This window comes from Crocodylus porosus, unplaced genomic scaffold (assembly GCF_001723895.1).
Source record: "Crocodylus porosus isolate Cpor-Errol unplaced genomic scaffold, CroPor_comp1, whole genome shotgun sequence".
Taxonomy (NCBI): Eukaryota; Metazoa; Chordata; order Crocodylia; family Crocodylidae; genus Crocodylus; species Crocodylus porosus.
This window is the reverse complement of record NW_017728886.1, coordinates 124,308,093-124,324,533: the sequence shown is the minus strand read 5'-3', so window position 1 is coordinate 124,324,533 and position 16,441 is coordinate 124,308,093. Positions and strand designations below refer to the sequence as shown.

General features: G+C 45.0%; 1 protein-coding gene across 6 annotated transcripts in view; it reads left to right on the top strand.

Annotated features, from left to right (window-relative positions):
• CTNND2 (catenin delta 2) overlaps positions 1-16,441 on the top strand; it is a 936,097-nt gene that overhangs the window by 784,458 nt on the left and 135,198 nt on the right. For all 6 annotated transcript variants that reach the window (XM_019541636.1, XM_019541627.1, XM_019541621.1 and 3 more), the window contains 2 exons: positions 5,487-5,604; positions 15,178-15,363. In XM_019541636.1, the coding sequence (XP_019397181.1) occupies positions 5,487-5,604; positions 15,178-15,363 (304 nt within the window). The remainder of the gene's footprint in view (positions 1-5,486; positions 5,605-15,177; positions 15,364-16,441) is intronic.

Here is a 16,441-nt window from a genome sequence, read left to right as displayed (position 1 = left end):
CCCCCCCTACATAATATATTATAAGTTACCTGGATTCAGAATTTCAAGGTGATTTGCCACAACCACCACCCCACCAGCTGCTCTTGAATAGTTATGTGATAGTCCTTGTTTTCATCTACATCTGATGAGGAAGCTGCAACCTTTCCTTTCAGATTCAGACCTTGATACTGTTATCCCACCTTTTGTTACCTTGAGAACAGAACACTGTAGTGTGCAATGTGGTTTCCCTTTAAAACTGTTGAGAGACTGAAGCTGGATCCAAATACAGTAGAACCCCAACTTACAAATATACTGTGTTTCCGAGAAACCTCACATATTGCGAATTCACGGAAGTCAAGGTGAATTTTCCCATCGGAAATAACAGAAAAGTGAGGGGTTGTGCTCCTTGGACCTCACATTTATGACACCAAAGGCATCAAATACAACCTTTTACAACCAGTACTTTATTTATTATGTTACAAAAACGTATTACAAACATATTTATTCATTTACGTTATAAGTAAAATAATAAAAAAATACAAAGTGGACATGCAACAATCTTCAATCTATCCATCAATGGGGAGTCGAGTCTTCATCCAGATCAAACACATCAACAGATGGTGGTGATATCTCTCTCCCAGAAGTGGCTGGCTCTCCCCCAGAATTGGAGGGCTGAGAGTCAGTTGATTTTGTCAAGATAGTGCTGTCCCACTTCCTGAAGAACTTGTCCAAAGAAGACTGCACCGAGCAGCGCTGCTTCTCCCTGTAAAGCTCCATATAGCGGGCATTGGCTTCCTTCATCAGCCTGGCAACCTTAACAGTTCTTTCACAATTGGGGTTGTTTTCATCAAAGAAGGCTAGGTAACCATCCAAAAGTTTGAACACATCAGCCATGCCTTTCATTGTGAGAACTTGTGGAGAGAGCTTTTCATTTTCTTCCATGGGTTCTTCCTCTTCATGGCACTCCCTATCCAGCTCAAGAAGATCCTTGTTTGAGAGTTCCTCCCTATGGGAATTGAGCAGCTCAGCCACATTTTCCTCATCAACCTTCTCAAATCCCACAGTCTTAGCCATCTCAACGATCTCATGCCTTGCATCACTGATAAATTCATCAGCAGTAAAGCCTCAGAAATCATTTGCAACAGCAGACCAGCTGTGTGCTTTTGCTTGAATCACCTGGGTCAAAAGCGGCATGTGTTCTTGATTCTGGTGCTCAATCCATGTTGTCAACATGCATTCCATTTTCTCCATGATGGCCAACCTTTTTAATGAAACACAGGCAGTAGATAAATATGTAGCACTCTTAAAGGGCTCCTTAATTTTCTCTGCATTGTCCCTAGTTCTACGGAGAGTTGACTCCCTAAGCCCTGTAGCACACCTAATTTCCTTTGTCTTCTCACCTCTTTTGTATCTCTTCACAACATCAAAATTTTCTTCCAAAGTTATAGCTTTCCTTTTCCTTGTAGAGACAGAAGCACTTGTAGAATCAGTGTTAGAAACATTCATCTTGAACACAGTGGCAACACTGAGGCTGAATCCTGCATCCAGAATCCTGCTTGGCAACCCAAGCTACACATAACTCCATTTGACTCAGTCTGTGCATCTTGTGTATATACGTGAATAATACGCATCTCGGGGTGTATTTTTCTGCTTGGGTGCTAATATTAATTTGTGTAAATGCAAGACTCAGGTAAGTTGAATACGCATAAAATGGGGTTCTACTGTATACCAGTTTGCTTGCTGAGCAGCACACTTCACCAGGACTAGCGACGCTTTGTTTTCATCCTGACCAATAAATATGGTCTAAATGGTCTGCCTGATGAATCAATAGTCTTTCCCCATGCTGTCTTGCCACAACCACTGTCAAAAAGGGGCACTCAATCTGGTTACCTGTCATAAATGGGAACAAGAATCTGGTACAGTGTTCTCAGTGAGAGCTCTGAGACTTTCTCTCCCACTCGCACAGTGAGTTAAAATAGTTTGAATTTGGTGGTATTCTAAGTATGCTGAAAAAACATCTGCAGGATTGGAGTCTCAAAGCAGGCTGAGCATGTGCTCCATAAAATGAGAAATGCATGGGAAATAGGTTGGTTGATGATTTCTTTAACGTTACTGTGGTTTAATTGTGTTGTTGTTGATACCTCAGGTGCTTAGAGGTTTGGATTGGCATTTGTTTAATCATTTGTGATCTAAATAAATAAAATATTTGCTGACAGCTAATGATGCATAAATAGTAGGTCTGTGCAAAGCTTCAGTCCCTGATTTGATTCAGCCTGATTCGGTGGCCAAATCTCTGAATTGAATCAGGAGACCTTTAATCTCTCCAAATCAATTCAGAGAGATCCAGAAAGATTCGGCAATTCGGCCATAGACGCAGCTTTAAATATTTTTTCTACATACCTCAAGGTACCAGGCATGGCTCATGAATGCTGTGAATGGTGGGGTAGATGGAGCATTCCACAGGAGTATGAGGGGGGATCCCCAGTGCACTCAGCAGCAGACCTAGAAGTGAATCAGAAGCACTTCCGGTCCATTTCCGGGTCCACCAGGGAGCGTGCTGGGGCCCACCCCCACCCCCCAGCTCAGCAATTGGTGCCTCCTGGGTCTGGGGGGATACCTGGGATCACCCCGCAGCTGACTGTGAAGATGGAGGGGCATGGGGAGGCCCCCAAGCATGCTCCCTGGTGGACCTGCAAGTGGACCGAAAATGCTTCTAGTCCACTTCTAGGTTCACCACCAAGCACACGCCCTCCCTCTCCCCCCACAACGCTCCTGTGGGATGCTCCATCCACCCCACCATTGAAGCATTCACGAACCATGCCTGGTACCTTGAGGTATGCAGAAAAAACATTTAAAACTGTGTCTGTGGCTGAATCACTGATTCTCTGAATTAACATTGAATCTTCAGATTCGGCCAAATTGAATCAGAGACAGCGATCCAAATCAACAAATTGAATCGCTGTCCCTGATTCAGGATGAATCAGAATCAAATATGGCCTGTTTCACAGACCTCTAATAAATAATTTAAATACTATTCAACTTTTGGTGTGGCACACACACAGAAGATGGAAATTGTGAGTTTTAATGAATCCGCTGTATTTCTGAACATATACAGGGTAACATAATTACTTACAAGATCCTAGAGGTATACAGGGGGTGGGGATGATAGTTATGAGACATGTTTAGTTCCTGAAGGTGCACAGAGGGTTTCCAGTGAGGGAGTACAATTTTACAGTCTCCTTACATTCACCATTTGATTTCTGAGCTGACTGGAGCATGGCAGATAAAGGTGATAATCACAGGAGTTGGAAAGTGCTCTGTGGACTCAACACCTGTTTGATACAAGACTCAACAATGCATGAAGGCTAGATTCCAATGTCTGTGCCCCTTTGGATACAGTCTGCAGATGCTTATGTTCTATAAACCAGAGGCAGTCGGTTCTCAGCTCAAGGCCTGGAATTGCTGTTGGCTTAGGGAACTTGGGACTGTTTTGAGGAGTTTCTGGAGAGTTTGCAGGAGAATTAAGAATCTGCTAGTGTCTTCAGGCTCTGGAGAGATCAGGTGATACATACATTTGAGGTCAGTTCTGCCAGATGAACTAAGATATCATCTCTGAGATAAGGTCAAAGGAGGATGTGTTTGTACCTGCCTTCTGAAATATAAAAGCGCATGAGCTCTATTGAGGCTTACAGTGAAGTAACATCGGTAAATAGGGAAGTTTGGAAAATGTGCACCAGTATGTTTACAGCCATCTAGCTTTGTTTAAGAAGTTATTCAGAATCATGTCAAATACTATTTGTAAGCTCTCCTGCATTTATTAAAATACACAGAAAAGAGGGATGAAATGGAGTTTTCACTGATATCACCATTTCAAAAGCATGAAATTGCTAAACCTGTCACAGAGAAGTTATATGATTATGGTTTTGAGAGGAAAAGTGATCAGAAGTTATACCATACTTCCTATTAAGTTGTGTCATGCCTAGAGAAGATTTGAGAGCCTGTCTTAAATAATATAGGGCCAGTCTATAGGAGCAATTGTCCTAATTACCTATAATTGATGATGTTGGAAGCTTTGGTGTTTCTGTGGTATAATTTCAAGAAGTGATAGGAGGCCTCTTTTCCACTTCATACACACTGAGTTCATCTCTGGCATTCTTTCAGGACAGAATATGGCCATTTTTATTTTCTTTCATTTATGTGTGTATATTCTGAGCTCTGCCATGTCTACTTAGTTTTCTCCATGGACGTTTAGACCCTTCTACTGGGCCGTGAGGAAAAAATCCTCTCGGTGCCTGCTTCTCATGACCTCCTGAGGAAGTCAACCAGTCAGAGCTGCTGCATATGGCTATGTACATCCCAGTTTCAAAACATAGCTGCTGGTATGCCCTCCATCTCCCTACAGTCATAGGACTAGGAGAGGAATTTCAGCTTTTAAATCATAAAATTGGAAGGGTCATTTCATCCAACCCTCTGTGCACTTAATCCAAGTGAAGGTACTTGAGATGAGATGGCATGGCAGGGAACTAGTGGGAGAGGGGTGGTAGGTAGCACTGCAACACTGGAATTCCTGCCCATACCAAGGGAAAAGACATAAAAGCTCCTGCCTCATGATTATGATCCCTACCAGGTTCCAGTTTATGCAGATTGGTACAAATCCAAATTTCTTGTCAGGTGACATTGGTAAAAATATATTTTTGTATATGTGCATATACATATGTTATGCTAATTTGTGTTTAAAATACTAAGATTTATCTGTGCATTAAGGCATGATGCTATTTGGTAAGTTTTGTTTTAGTTATATTTTTGTTATTATGTTCAGAAAGCCTTCAGGCTGAAGTACCTAATAAATACAAATTATTATAATGAGTTCATGTTTTAAATTTCTCAATAGAAAACAGCTTGTCAGTGAACAATTGCCCAAGGAGAAGATGGCTGCATTAATGTTCTCTCAAAATGAGAGCAAAAGTAGCAAAACACTCCTGTGAAATGAAAAAAGTAGATGAGCATTACCATACCTGAGAAATTCCAGGAAAATATTGCACTTTGATGGTGTTTTTTCTTCTGGGTTACACTGTTCAGGAGAACTAAGAGCCCAAACTACTGATGTGGTGCTCAACTCTGAACAGACTTTTCTGCGGGGTTGTGAAACCTTTAAACTTCTCAGCTCAATTTTTATTTTAAAAAATGTTTTAAACCACTTTTCTGCAAAATAAAATGAAATACCTCCTACTCTCATGAGAGAAAACAATCCTGGAAATTTTAAGAGACTTAGATGTTCTCCCAGCTATAAAATTTTCTGCAGTGATCTGCTGATTCCAGTTTGGTCCCCTCTTTGTTATGTTTCCTGTGCTCTTCAGACCCTTCCCTATTACTCGTAAGTCTGAATTGGTGAGGTAGACAGTGTAAGAACAAAATTGTTTCAAACTAGTATTAATTATGAAACTGTTTTGCTACAGAATATGAATGGTAAAGTTGGGAAGATAGTGACCCTTACCGTTGTCTTACAGGAATGTCAGCTCTGCTGGAGAGGAGGCCCGCAGGAGAATGAGGGAGTGTGACGGACTTACTGATGCATTGCTGTACGTGATTCAGTCTGCTCTGGGGAGCAGTGAAATTGATAGCAAGGTTTGTCATCTTTGTCTTTTCAGAAATGGAAAAGCCAGGTACTAAAGATACGTCAGGTATAAAAAGAAAAAAAAAAGACTTGGTGGGGGGATGTAATATTGCCACAGAGCTAAATATGGTCTTTAATCGCTTCACTTTTAACTTCCTATATAGTGGGCTGAGTTTCTTTATACTAGGTATGGTTGCCCTGGAATTGTGTTTATATTTGAGATGCGTAGAGGTTGTTTTCTTTCTTTCTCTCTCTATTTTTTTGATAAATGATTAGAAAACAAAATAGATGATAACATTGATTTGAGAGAGGCACACATGTCAATGTTCATGCATTCCCACATTTTTCTGCCAGTTAATCATAAAGGTGATTGTCCATTCTAGTGTCACGCTAGTTATGAGCTACAGCTAATAGCTATATGGGGGTTCAAAATGAGTATAGTAAAGAACTATAGCAGTTGCTACTATAAATGGAGAATTGCAAATCAGTATAAAGATACCTATGGTCGTGTGTAAATGGAATGAGAGGCAAGTGTGCATGACACTTTAAAGCAGGCTAAATGCTTTTGCATGACTTTAATGGTGCTGGTGTTTGTGCTCCTAGATGGCCTATTGTTTATTAATTCCATCCGCTGTAGGAAATTCAGTGGTGTAATGTGCCTTAAATGACTTAAGGCTCAGCAGACTAAAACTCCTTTGAGGGAATTTTAGTTTGCTGCCTGTACAGCCGCGGAGCATAGCACCGCATGAAGCTCCATGGCTCTGCAGGAAGCCCTGCAGGCAGCCTGGAAGCAGTCCAGGAAAGCAGGCTCCACCCAAGAAACGTGGCGAGTCTGATGTTCCCCCCTCCATACCCCCCCCCCCAGAGCCTGCTTGCCTGCCTGAGCTGTGTGGGGGCCTGGTGCTTCCCTCCATGGCTACAGTGCCCCCCAGGACTGCCTGAGCCAGGTGCGTGTAGGTGGGTGCTGCCTAGGGGTGGGGCATTGCATTGCTGCCATGGAGGGAAGCACTGCCCCCCACCTGCAGCCCAGGGACCACTCCGCCCACTGGCAGCTCGCCCTCCGCTCCCCACCAGAGAGGCAGGTAAGTCAGTGGGTTGTGTGCATGACATGGGGGTTTAATCAGCCCTAAACTGAAGCGGTATTTTTTAAACACTATGTCATTTCCTTGTCTAACTAGACAGTAGAATTGTGGTTATCTGTTAATAAGAGCTACTGTGGGTTAATGCAAGATTTCCTGTTTTATTTTAGAATATACAATAACAAGGGTATGAGTTTCTTAGGTGAAAAGCAGCCCTTAATAATTAAAGGCTCTCCAGATATTTACAAATTGAAGGCTTTATCATTGTCAAGTCAGTATTACAGCAGGGAGGAAAGTGGTTCATATTCCTAGATATGAAGCTTTTTAGTTTTCCATGTGTTCGGAGAAAGATACTATCCATGACTTAAGCACAAGCATTAGCACAGATATGCCAGTTTTACCTGACAATTTTTTCAAATACATTTCACAGTAAGGGCATGCTGCAAAGTGCTTATAACAAGACCTCTATAATTTTCAGGTTCTTACCCTCAACAAAAGGGGAGGGGCTTTCCTGTAGATTTACTAGATGCACAGAATATTTAAAAGAAATCATGTTCCACACAGACTTTTATTCATGTCACCCTGATGAGAATCATTTACAGAATGATAATGTATAATGTGAAAATCTACAATTAATTATCCATTAGTAGAGGCTATATTGGAAATAATTAGTGAAAGAAGCCCGGTCTACCAGGCATGCAGCATAGTCTGGAACAGTCTTCGGAGAAAATCCAGCTGCTGTCATGTTGCCAGCAATTCCCAACCATTTCCTGCTGTGTCCTACAGCACTTAACCTGGGATGATGGGGGTGTTTTTAACTTCATTTGTTGGAAAGGAGTTGAATCAGGGAGTTTCAAAGCTCTCTGATTCAGCCTGTGTAACAGAAAGTAAAAGTTAGGGGGCTTCGATGAGGCACAATGTTAGGAGAAGTAAGAGAGGATACAGAGGGGGAGGAAGTCTATCATTTGTAGACCCCTTTTCATAGCTCAGCTACTGATTTTTCAGCAGTTTCTTTACAGGTGACTGAACAGGTTTCAGACTGTTTACTGTTAAGAAGGCTAAATAAGGAGCACAGTAAGCTCCCATTTTTCTCTCTTATTGATAATGGGGTCTACTCCATTTAGAGCAGGGGTGGGCAAAATATGGCCAGCAGGCCAGATCCAGCATGCAGCAGGTCCCTCAGTTGGGTCTGGCCCAGGCACAGTCCATCTGTAATATGTCCTGCCAATGCCTGGGCATGCAGCAGGGCTGGGGCGGCTCCACAACTGGACTGCCTTTGTAGGCAGCCCAGGTTGCAGGTGGCTTCTTCCAGCTGCTGCCGGCCCCAGATCTGTGGTACTGGCAGGGACCTGAGATGCACAGCCCCGACCCCATGCACCTGTGCCTTCTCCAGGTTCACCTGCCCAGGCTCAGTAGAGGCAGCGTGAGACAGGCTGTTGCTTAGTGCAAGGGGAAGGTGGCACTGGTCTCTCCCCTTCCTGCTGCCAGCAGTTCCCTGCTGCAGCCACTTGGAGCCCGTATGAGCCTGCTCTGCATCTACGCCACTGTCACTGCCATCTCCGGGCTGCCCCACAGGAAAGTGGTAGCATTGTAGAGCAGACACAGGGCAGTCGTGCATGGATTCCAGGTGGCTGCAGCAGGGAAATGCCAACAGCAGGAGGGGGATGGCTGCTTCCCCCCACCCCCATAGCATGGGTACACTGCCAATGCTGAGTCTGGATGGGCAAACCTAGAGCAGGTGCAGGGTGCATGGGGTGAGGGATGTGCAGCGTGGGTCCCCACTGATACTGTGGGCTGGGGCTAGCAGTGGCAGCTGGAAGGAACCACCCCCGCCTGGGCTACCTAGAAAGGCAGTCCTGCTGCAGAGTGGCCCCAGACCTGCTGTGTGCCCAGGGTGTGGCAGGACATGCCATGGGTGGGCAGTGTGGGGTAGGCCAGGTCAGGGCTGTGTCCAGCTCCCACTGATCTGCTCCAATGGGGTTGAGTCCAGAGTGGGTGTAGGGTGGGACTGGGGCTGTTCACTGCTGATAGTGGCAGGGAGGTGCTGCAGGGAGCATGGGCTCTGGGCTGTTGTAGGGTAAGGATGGAGGCAGGTTGTGAATAGGTCAGGGCGGCACATGCAAGGGGCTCCCACGCACACCCCACCATACCCACAACACACCCTCCCCCTCAAACAGTCACACACCCCACAAACACCACACCCACCCACACCTTCCCCCTCACAAATTCCACATGCACCCTCCCCACCACACATGCACATGCCCATGTGCCCCTGGGGGGAACCCCACTCACTGGTATGTGCACACCCCTGTCACAGAGTGGGGCCCAGGAGCGGCCGTGATCCGACTAGCGCCCCCTGCCATGCCAATCAGGTGATCTAGCACCCTCTTACTCGCCCGCCACATCTTGTTGGTATATGGTTCTAGAAGGGAGGCTGCCTCTTGTCGCCCTGGACACCGTGCTATGCTTATACTATCCCCCATTCCATATGGAGTGACCTGGTGCACCCCAGCCTTATGGGCTATGCGTGCCTCCAACCTCCCCTTTAGCACGCCCCAAGCCTCGCAGCTCTTCCGGATGTTATCGGGTCCTTTTCTTTTCTGTGCCCTGCCCGGCCCCTGGGCTCGTCACGCAACCGGCGCCCCTTCTCTGGCGCCCCTGGGCTCGTCACGCAACCGGCGGCCCTCTATCCATTAGCCCTCTCGGGCTTACTGACAGTACTCTTCCCAGTTGGGCTCAGGCGGCCGGAGCCTTACCTGGCGCCTTTGACCCTTTGGAGTCCCCACCACTGTGGAGCCCCTTTGGGGCCCTTTCCAGTCCGCACCCCTACTGGGGTTTCTATCAATAATATGTGCCCGCTCCTGGGGCTTCCCTCAGTACACCTGCCCGCTCCTGGGGCTTCTCTCGTACAGACTGCGTCCTATCGGGCCAGTCTCTTCATGCTTAAGCACTCCTAGCCCTCACCGGGCTTCTCAATAAGCTTATTCCCCTTTCGGGGCTTCTCAAGTCCTTCTCACGGTTGGGGCTCAGGTGGCCGTAGCCGTGCCTTGCCCCCTAGACCACCGTCAGGGTCTTTCGCCTTACTTGGGCTTCTCCGCTTATCGCCCCACAGGGCTGGGGTCAACACCCCTCAACACGGCACCACACTGGCGCAAACAGCTGTGCCTATCCGGCACCACTCACTGTACCCCACAGGGCACCAGGAACATCTAGATTACTGGGGAGCTCCTGTGAGGCCTCCTCGCACCCCTATAGCCTCATCTGGTCCTCCAGTATGTAGCAATAACAAACAAGAAACGTAAAGCCGTGAGCCAACTGGCTATAACCGAAAATAAGCCTCCTGGCTAGAACTTAAGTGCCGTGCCCTTATGGCCACTATGTCCCACCTTCAAGCTTCCCAGTCAGGGTTCTCTCCCCCTTCCCATGATGCAACTGCCTGGGTGACCAGGCTGCACCGCTCGCCTCTGCTCTGCTTGGCTCTGCTGCAGAGCTCTTGCATCTCCGGTTGTCAGCAAGGAACTGCTAGCTAGGCTTCGGCCTGGGCTGTTTATAAAGGCCCGGCCCTGCCCCCTTCTGGTCACCTGACCAGCACAGTTGCCCCAGCAACCATCACCTGAGCTGCCCTTGTGATTGGCAGCTGCCCTTATTCCTGCCTAGGAACAGGGCACCTGAGTGCCCCTGTGACAACCCCCCACTATACATGCACCTACAGCCCCCCATGGACACCCCACACCTATCCCCACACACACACCCCCAGCCACCCTCCCCCTCCACACACCCCATACCAACACACACACGCACATCTACATCTACACATCTCCACAAACACTCCCCCCCATACCCACCACCCTCCCTCACACATACACATACATCCATACACACACCCACATACCCCCACAAACCCCATACTCACCCCTCCATACCCCCCACCCCTCCACATTCCCCTACAATATACAAGAGTAAGACCACATTTTCAAGTATTGTGCTGTCGCCACTCAAACACACAGAAACCAGGACAAAAATATTTAAAAAAAATAAAATTAATATATGTTATTGTCAGTGTTGATTTTTAGCATACAATTTGTGGGGTTTTTTCCAGTTCCAAGATGGCAAACCCCCTTACCGAATGGAGTACTTCTGGGGGCAAGGGGAGGGACATCTGGTGGCAAAGGTCAGGAATTAGGGAGTGGGGCTTCCAGTCCCAAGATGGCAACCAGAGACCAGGGCAAGTGTCAAGGGGTGGGGCTGCCCTTGTGTCCCTCAACAGCTTGCCAAAGCTCATTAAACAGCACTCTACTGGAAATAATTGCCCACCCCTGATTTCTTTATGACATGCTGCAACCATAAACACAGTGAGGTGAGGGAACACCAAGAGAATGGTTAGGTTAACCTGTTAGCCTCATTTTATTTTCCTCTGGGAGAAAGCTTTTGTCTAGGTAAATGCAAAATGAATTCTTTGTGCTTCATGAATAACAACTTACACTCCAAAGCAAGGAGGAATGATATAAATCACTCAATATTTTTGTAACATTTCTTTAAAAAATGTGTGCTATTGGACATTTTAAATTATAACTTACTGATCATAATCGCTTTTTATTAAATGCCACTATCAGCAGTGTATTCTAAAAGCTGAAAAGAAGAAAAAAAAATTAAGGCCCTCATCTTCCAAACATGTAAATACAAAAACTGATTTACATGAGTAGTCCTAGCAACTTTCACTGAATTAGTCATGTTCTCTAAGGGAAACAGATCCATAAAGTATTTAATGCATTAGAGGACTAACATTTATATTTGCTGCTAAAAGCTTTTAAAGTTAAAATCTTTGTTACTTCAAACTAAATTGATGAAGAGTTAAAAACAGAGACTTGTTTATACTTTCAGTACATCAGCAAACTTGCTGTAAGCACTTTTTATACATACATTCCAACTTCATGTGTAAAAATTAGAGCTGTAGAATTAAATTCCTGCATCTGTATTTTGGCAAGTAGTGTTAGAAATTTCTAAATAATCTATATGACAGAGGAGCAGGAGTTTAATAGATTCCACACTGCAAAACCTTGAGGAAGAATCCATTTCTGTTTTCTTGGCCTATGGAAGTTCTCTTTATTGGAAAATGGAGTTGGTTGTAAATATGCTTAAAGGTATTTGCCAGTTTGTTGTATGAGTTTGTGTTGTGTTCTCAGTAAAAATGTAAATAAGAATGTGGGCTTGCCTTTTTCAAGCTTACATGAGAATCTGGAGTGTAAAAATTTTCATTTGAAAAAATCTAAATGATACTAAAAATTAGGAAACAGATTAACAAATACAAAACATCTACTATAACTATAATTTAAAGCAAAAGTAAAAAATTATCAACATATACATAAAAATAGAATGACATTTCATAAAAATTACACCCCAGGGAATTATGCACAGAAAATTCAAAATTATGCACTGAGTCCTGCGGGTTGCATGTGGTGGTACAGAGCCAGCCTAGCCTTGCCCACTTACGCATGCCTTAGGGCCAGATCAGATTGGCTTTGTGCCAGCACATGGGGCTTGCAACGCTGCAGGAGGGAGCCATGTACCATTGGACCAGCTGGACTTTGTGCCTCCATGTGGGACTTCCACCACTGCAGCAGGAAGCTGCATGTGGAGGCACAGAATCACAAGCCATCAGGCCGGCTAGAGTGCTGCTAGAGTGCTGGAAGCCCCGCATGCTGGCACGGAGCCAGCCTGGTCTGGGTCAAAGGTGCATACCATCTGGCTGGCCAGACTAGCATCATGGTGCCAGGTGCAGCCTCCAGGACTCAGCTGAAGCCGCATGCAGCTGGGAGGCTCTGCCTGCCATGGCCATGAAAGCCCAGAGGTCCCACTGCCAGCAGCAGCAGGAGCTGTGCACCATGGGGGGGGAGCCCACCCCCACCCCCACCCTCAAAGCCCACACACACCCACACACCCCCTCACACCCACCCAAAACCCCCACACTTACCCATTTTCCTGCAGACAGGAGCTGCCTACTCACCAGTTGTCCAGTCATGCACTACCATGCTCAGTGGCCCCACATGGGATTCCCAGCTGAAATGCTGGGAACCTTGCAAAGGTGGAGGCACAGAGCCTGGCCCTGTTAAGTTACACAAAATTATGCAGTTATGCACGGTCATATGAATTATGTACAAAATTCCATGGGTACATTATCGCGTAATTCCCTGGGGTGTAAAAAATCATAGAGGAGTAAGGCTGGAAGAAACCTCCATGGCTAGGGACCTACTGAATTCCCTATCCATAGCTGGAAGTGGACTGTGCAGTAGCTTCTTTAATCTTGCAAGCTCCCCCTCACTGCTGCAGGTCCTAGGTGGCCCTGCTGCTTGCTGCTGACCAGTTGGGAGGCAAAAACGGCACCATATTTAAAATCACAGTATTTGCCTCTCTGCTGGTCAGAAGTGAACAGCGGGGCCCCTCTACCAATTGGCAGGGGTTGGGCAGGAGGCACAGGGGAACCTGTAAGACTAAAGGAACTGCCATGCAACCAACTTCCACCATTAATTTGATAGGTCCCTATCCATAGGTCATCTAGTCCAACCCCCTGTCTGAGGTAGGATTGTCCCTAAATAGATTTTAGAAAAGATGTATGTAAAAAGTTACTTTTAAAACTATTTTACATTGTTATTTTTTATCTGTTTGGTTCCAAAAAGAGTACACATAACATCATCAGAGCTCACAAGATTGAGTCTGAAAGGGAAAGTCAAACACTAAAAAACACTAAAAAGTGCATAAATTATGCTGAAAGTTTCAAATAGATAAACTGAAAATTACAACTGTATATTTGAAGGAGATTTCAGGGGATTCTGCTTCCTATGAATTGAGTTCAGTGTCTCCTCCAGAAGCTCTGAGTCTCCTCTGGAAGCTGATATTACCTCAAACTGTTAGGAACAAATGCATGCTAGGTGCAAGTTGACATATACAATTATGACATTGTAATTGTTTATAAGACTGCTGAATACAGCACTTAAAGTGGAGTGGAAGCTGCATTTCCCATGTTTGGGATTAACTGATTAACTGGGCCATGTGGTAGAGAAAAAATGTGTGACTTCTGTCTTTCTGATGATTTCTGTTCATTGTGCTGTTGCCTTATTCTTCCAGCCTTCTCCCATCCCTTCCCTCTATTCCCCATTTGTCTGTTTTTTCCACTGTCATGTCCTACCTGTAGAGAATTACCTAAATTGCAGCAGAAGTTTGCAGCTCAGTGGCACCTATAATCTCTTTACCATGCACCCTCCCACCCCCACCAGTGAGTGGCCAAGAGGCAATTAATGTGTCTTGGCCACTTAGCAGCGGGGGGGAAAAGGATGTGCAGAGAAAAGTTCTATATTAAAAACAGTGCTTCACTTCAAACTTCTGCTATGATTTAAGTAGCTCCCTACCAATCTGCCCTAGGGCCATCTGGGGCAGAGGCTGTTGTCCTTCACTATTTCTCTGTGCCATACCTAATAAAATGCAGTCCTGATTCTTGATTCGGGCTTCTGAGTGTACTGTAATCCAAATAATACTAATTATGATGATTAATTCTCTGGGTTCACTATGGGTAATTTCTTCCTTCAAAGGCCTCTGAGCAAGAGTAGTCATTTTGCCCCCAGTATGCCAGCCTGATAGCTGGAAGTAGATTCTGAAATCTTACCTTCCATGAAAAGGATGAGTCAAAGACCTGTAGAACCTCAACATCACTTTTCCGATGTCCCTTTATGTGGCAGTGTGTAATGACGCCCTGAGTGGAGCTACACAAGTGATATCCATCTTCCGCATGTGCAAGTCCTCACTCAGTGAAATCATGTATTTTCCAAAATGTAGGACATCTCTGGGGAGGTAGGCTGGATTTTGGATTGTCAAAATGATTTTGCATATGCAGATACATTTAAAAGGCACTTCAATTTCTCTTCCAAATAAACTAGTTTACCTATGCTTTTGATCTCTCAGAAAATAAAGAAAGTATCCTTCTCCAAACTCCAAAGCAGACTTATTTTAGCTAAAGTTTCCATGCCATCTTTGTCTGCATTTGGCCTTACTCCAGTTCTAGGTACCTGCCAGGACCAATCTCAGATGGGCCAAAAACACTTAAGATGTTCATCCTCACTGCAGAAGCCAGAAGCATGGACAGGTTATCAGCATATTACATTCTGAGCAAGAGCAGTTTGCATTCTGTGCTTGTTTGAGTCCTGTTTACAATATTTTTTTTTTTTGCCTCTGCTCCTCTCTCACATTGGATTCATTGTGACACTCAGCAACAACTTTATTAAAAAAAATGGTTTAGAGTTCCATTTCTTCCATAAAAAGTAGTGTTACAATCCTGCCAAGTTTGCTAAAAGGTTTAAATGGTGGTTGTCTGGGGAGAGCTTAGAAAGAAGCAGAAAAAAAATACCTTTGGACAAATGCACATGCAAAGATTGATTACTTTCCTCTGTTCAATATACAGTTACCAAGGGAGAGCTTTTTAACCTTTCTGTCTTTGTTTTTCATTCTCCTTTTTAGACCGTTGAAAACTGTGTGTGCATTTTGAGGAACCTCTCATACAGGCTCGCTGCAGAAACATCTCAGGGACAGCAGATGGGAACAGATGAACTTGATGGATTACTGTGTGGTGATGCCAATGGCAAGGATGCAGAGAGTTCCGGGTGTTGGGGCAAGAAGAAGAAGAAAAAGAAATCCCAAGATCAGGTATGGAAGTGACTTGCAGCTGCTTGCAGTTAGTATGAGTGTCTATCACTGAGGCTTTAGTATTAACTTTTTTTGGATCAACTATATTACCAACAAACCTTTGATTCCCTGGAACATGACAGCTACAAAAACCCTACAGCTCTACTGTCACTTATGTACAAAAACTTAATGTTATATATTTGTGAGCATGCAATACCTAATCTATAGCTAGGTTGCCTCAAATAATTTAGTGAGTTTTTCAAGCAGAGAATGGTTATGCAATAGTCACAGGTTGTGCATTTTCTTTAATGAACTGCACATTTACATAGTAACATCTGGACACTACAGTGATGGGGATATTATGAATAGCTGAATACAGCAGACTGCTTTGTTATCAATAATACATTATTTATTATTAAATGTGAAACTGCTGAAGTTCCAATACAATTTTCACCTTCTTTAAAACCATTTGGCACTGCCAGGCCTATGTAAAGGGTCCTTGATGTAACTGAAAATCCAGTCCATATATGTGGGTTTGGAGGGTTCTGTGGGCAGAAGTTCTTTGTTGAAGAGGAGATTTCAGCTAGATACTCATTTATTCCACCACTTTCAGAAAGACCTGCCCTACAACTACCACAGCTTACAACCGATAAACCAGTTTTGTAAGGATATTTTCCTGAAGCTGTTAGGCAACTTTCAGTAATATTATAATTACTTCTGTTTTCTGTTTGCAGTGCTGCTGAATCTATGAGCAGGGACCAGAGGGGTAGGAAGAATACATTATTATCTGCCCCTCCACATCCTTAAACTTTTATCCTAAATACAGATGTTCAAAGAAGCCTGAGGCGGAAGTGATCTAAGTTTTACGTTTTACCCTAAGCATGCCCTAGGTTAAATCAGGAGGGAACAGAACACATGTTCACCCCCTGGTTGGTGGGGGGGCGGGGGAGCATGGGGGGTTACAGGGCACCCAGGCTGCCTGCACTGGCCAAGGCTAGAAGGTTAGGAGCAGACCTTAATGTGTCCCAGCAGGCTGCTGGAGAATGCTAAGCCGATGGAGAGCTGAGTGCAGCCCCAGCCCCCTGCCAGCAGCTGGCTG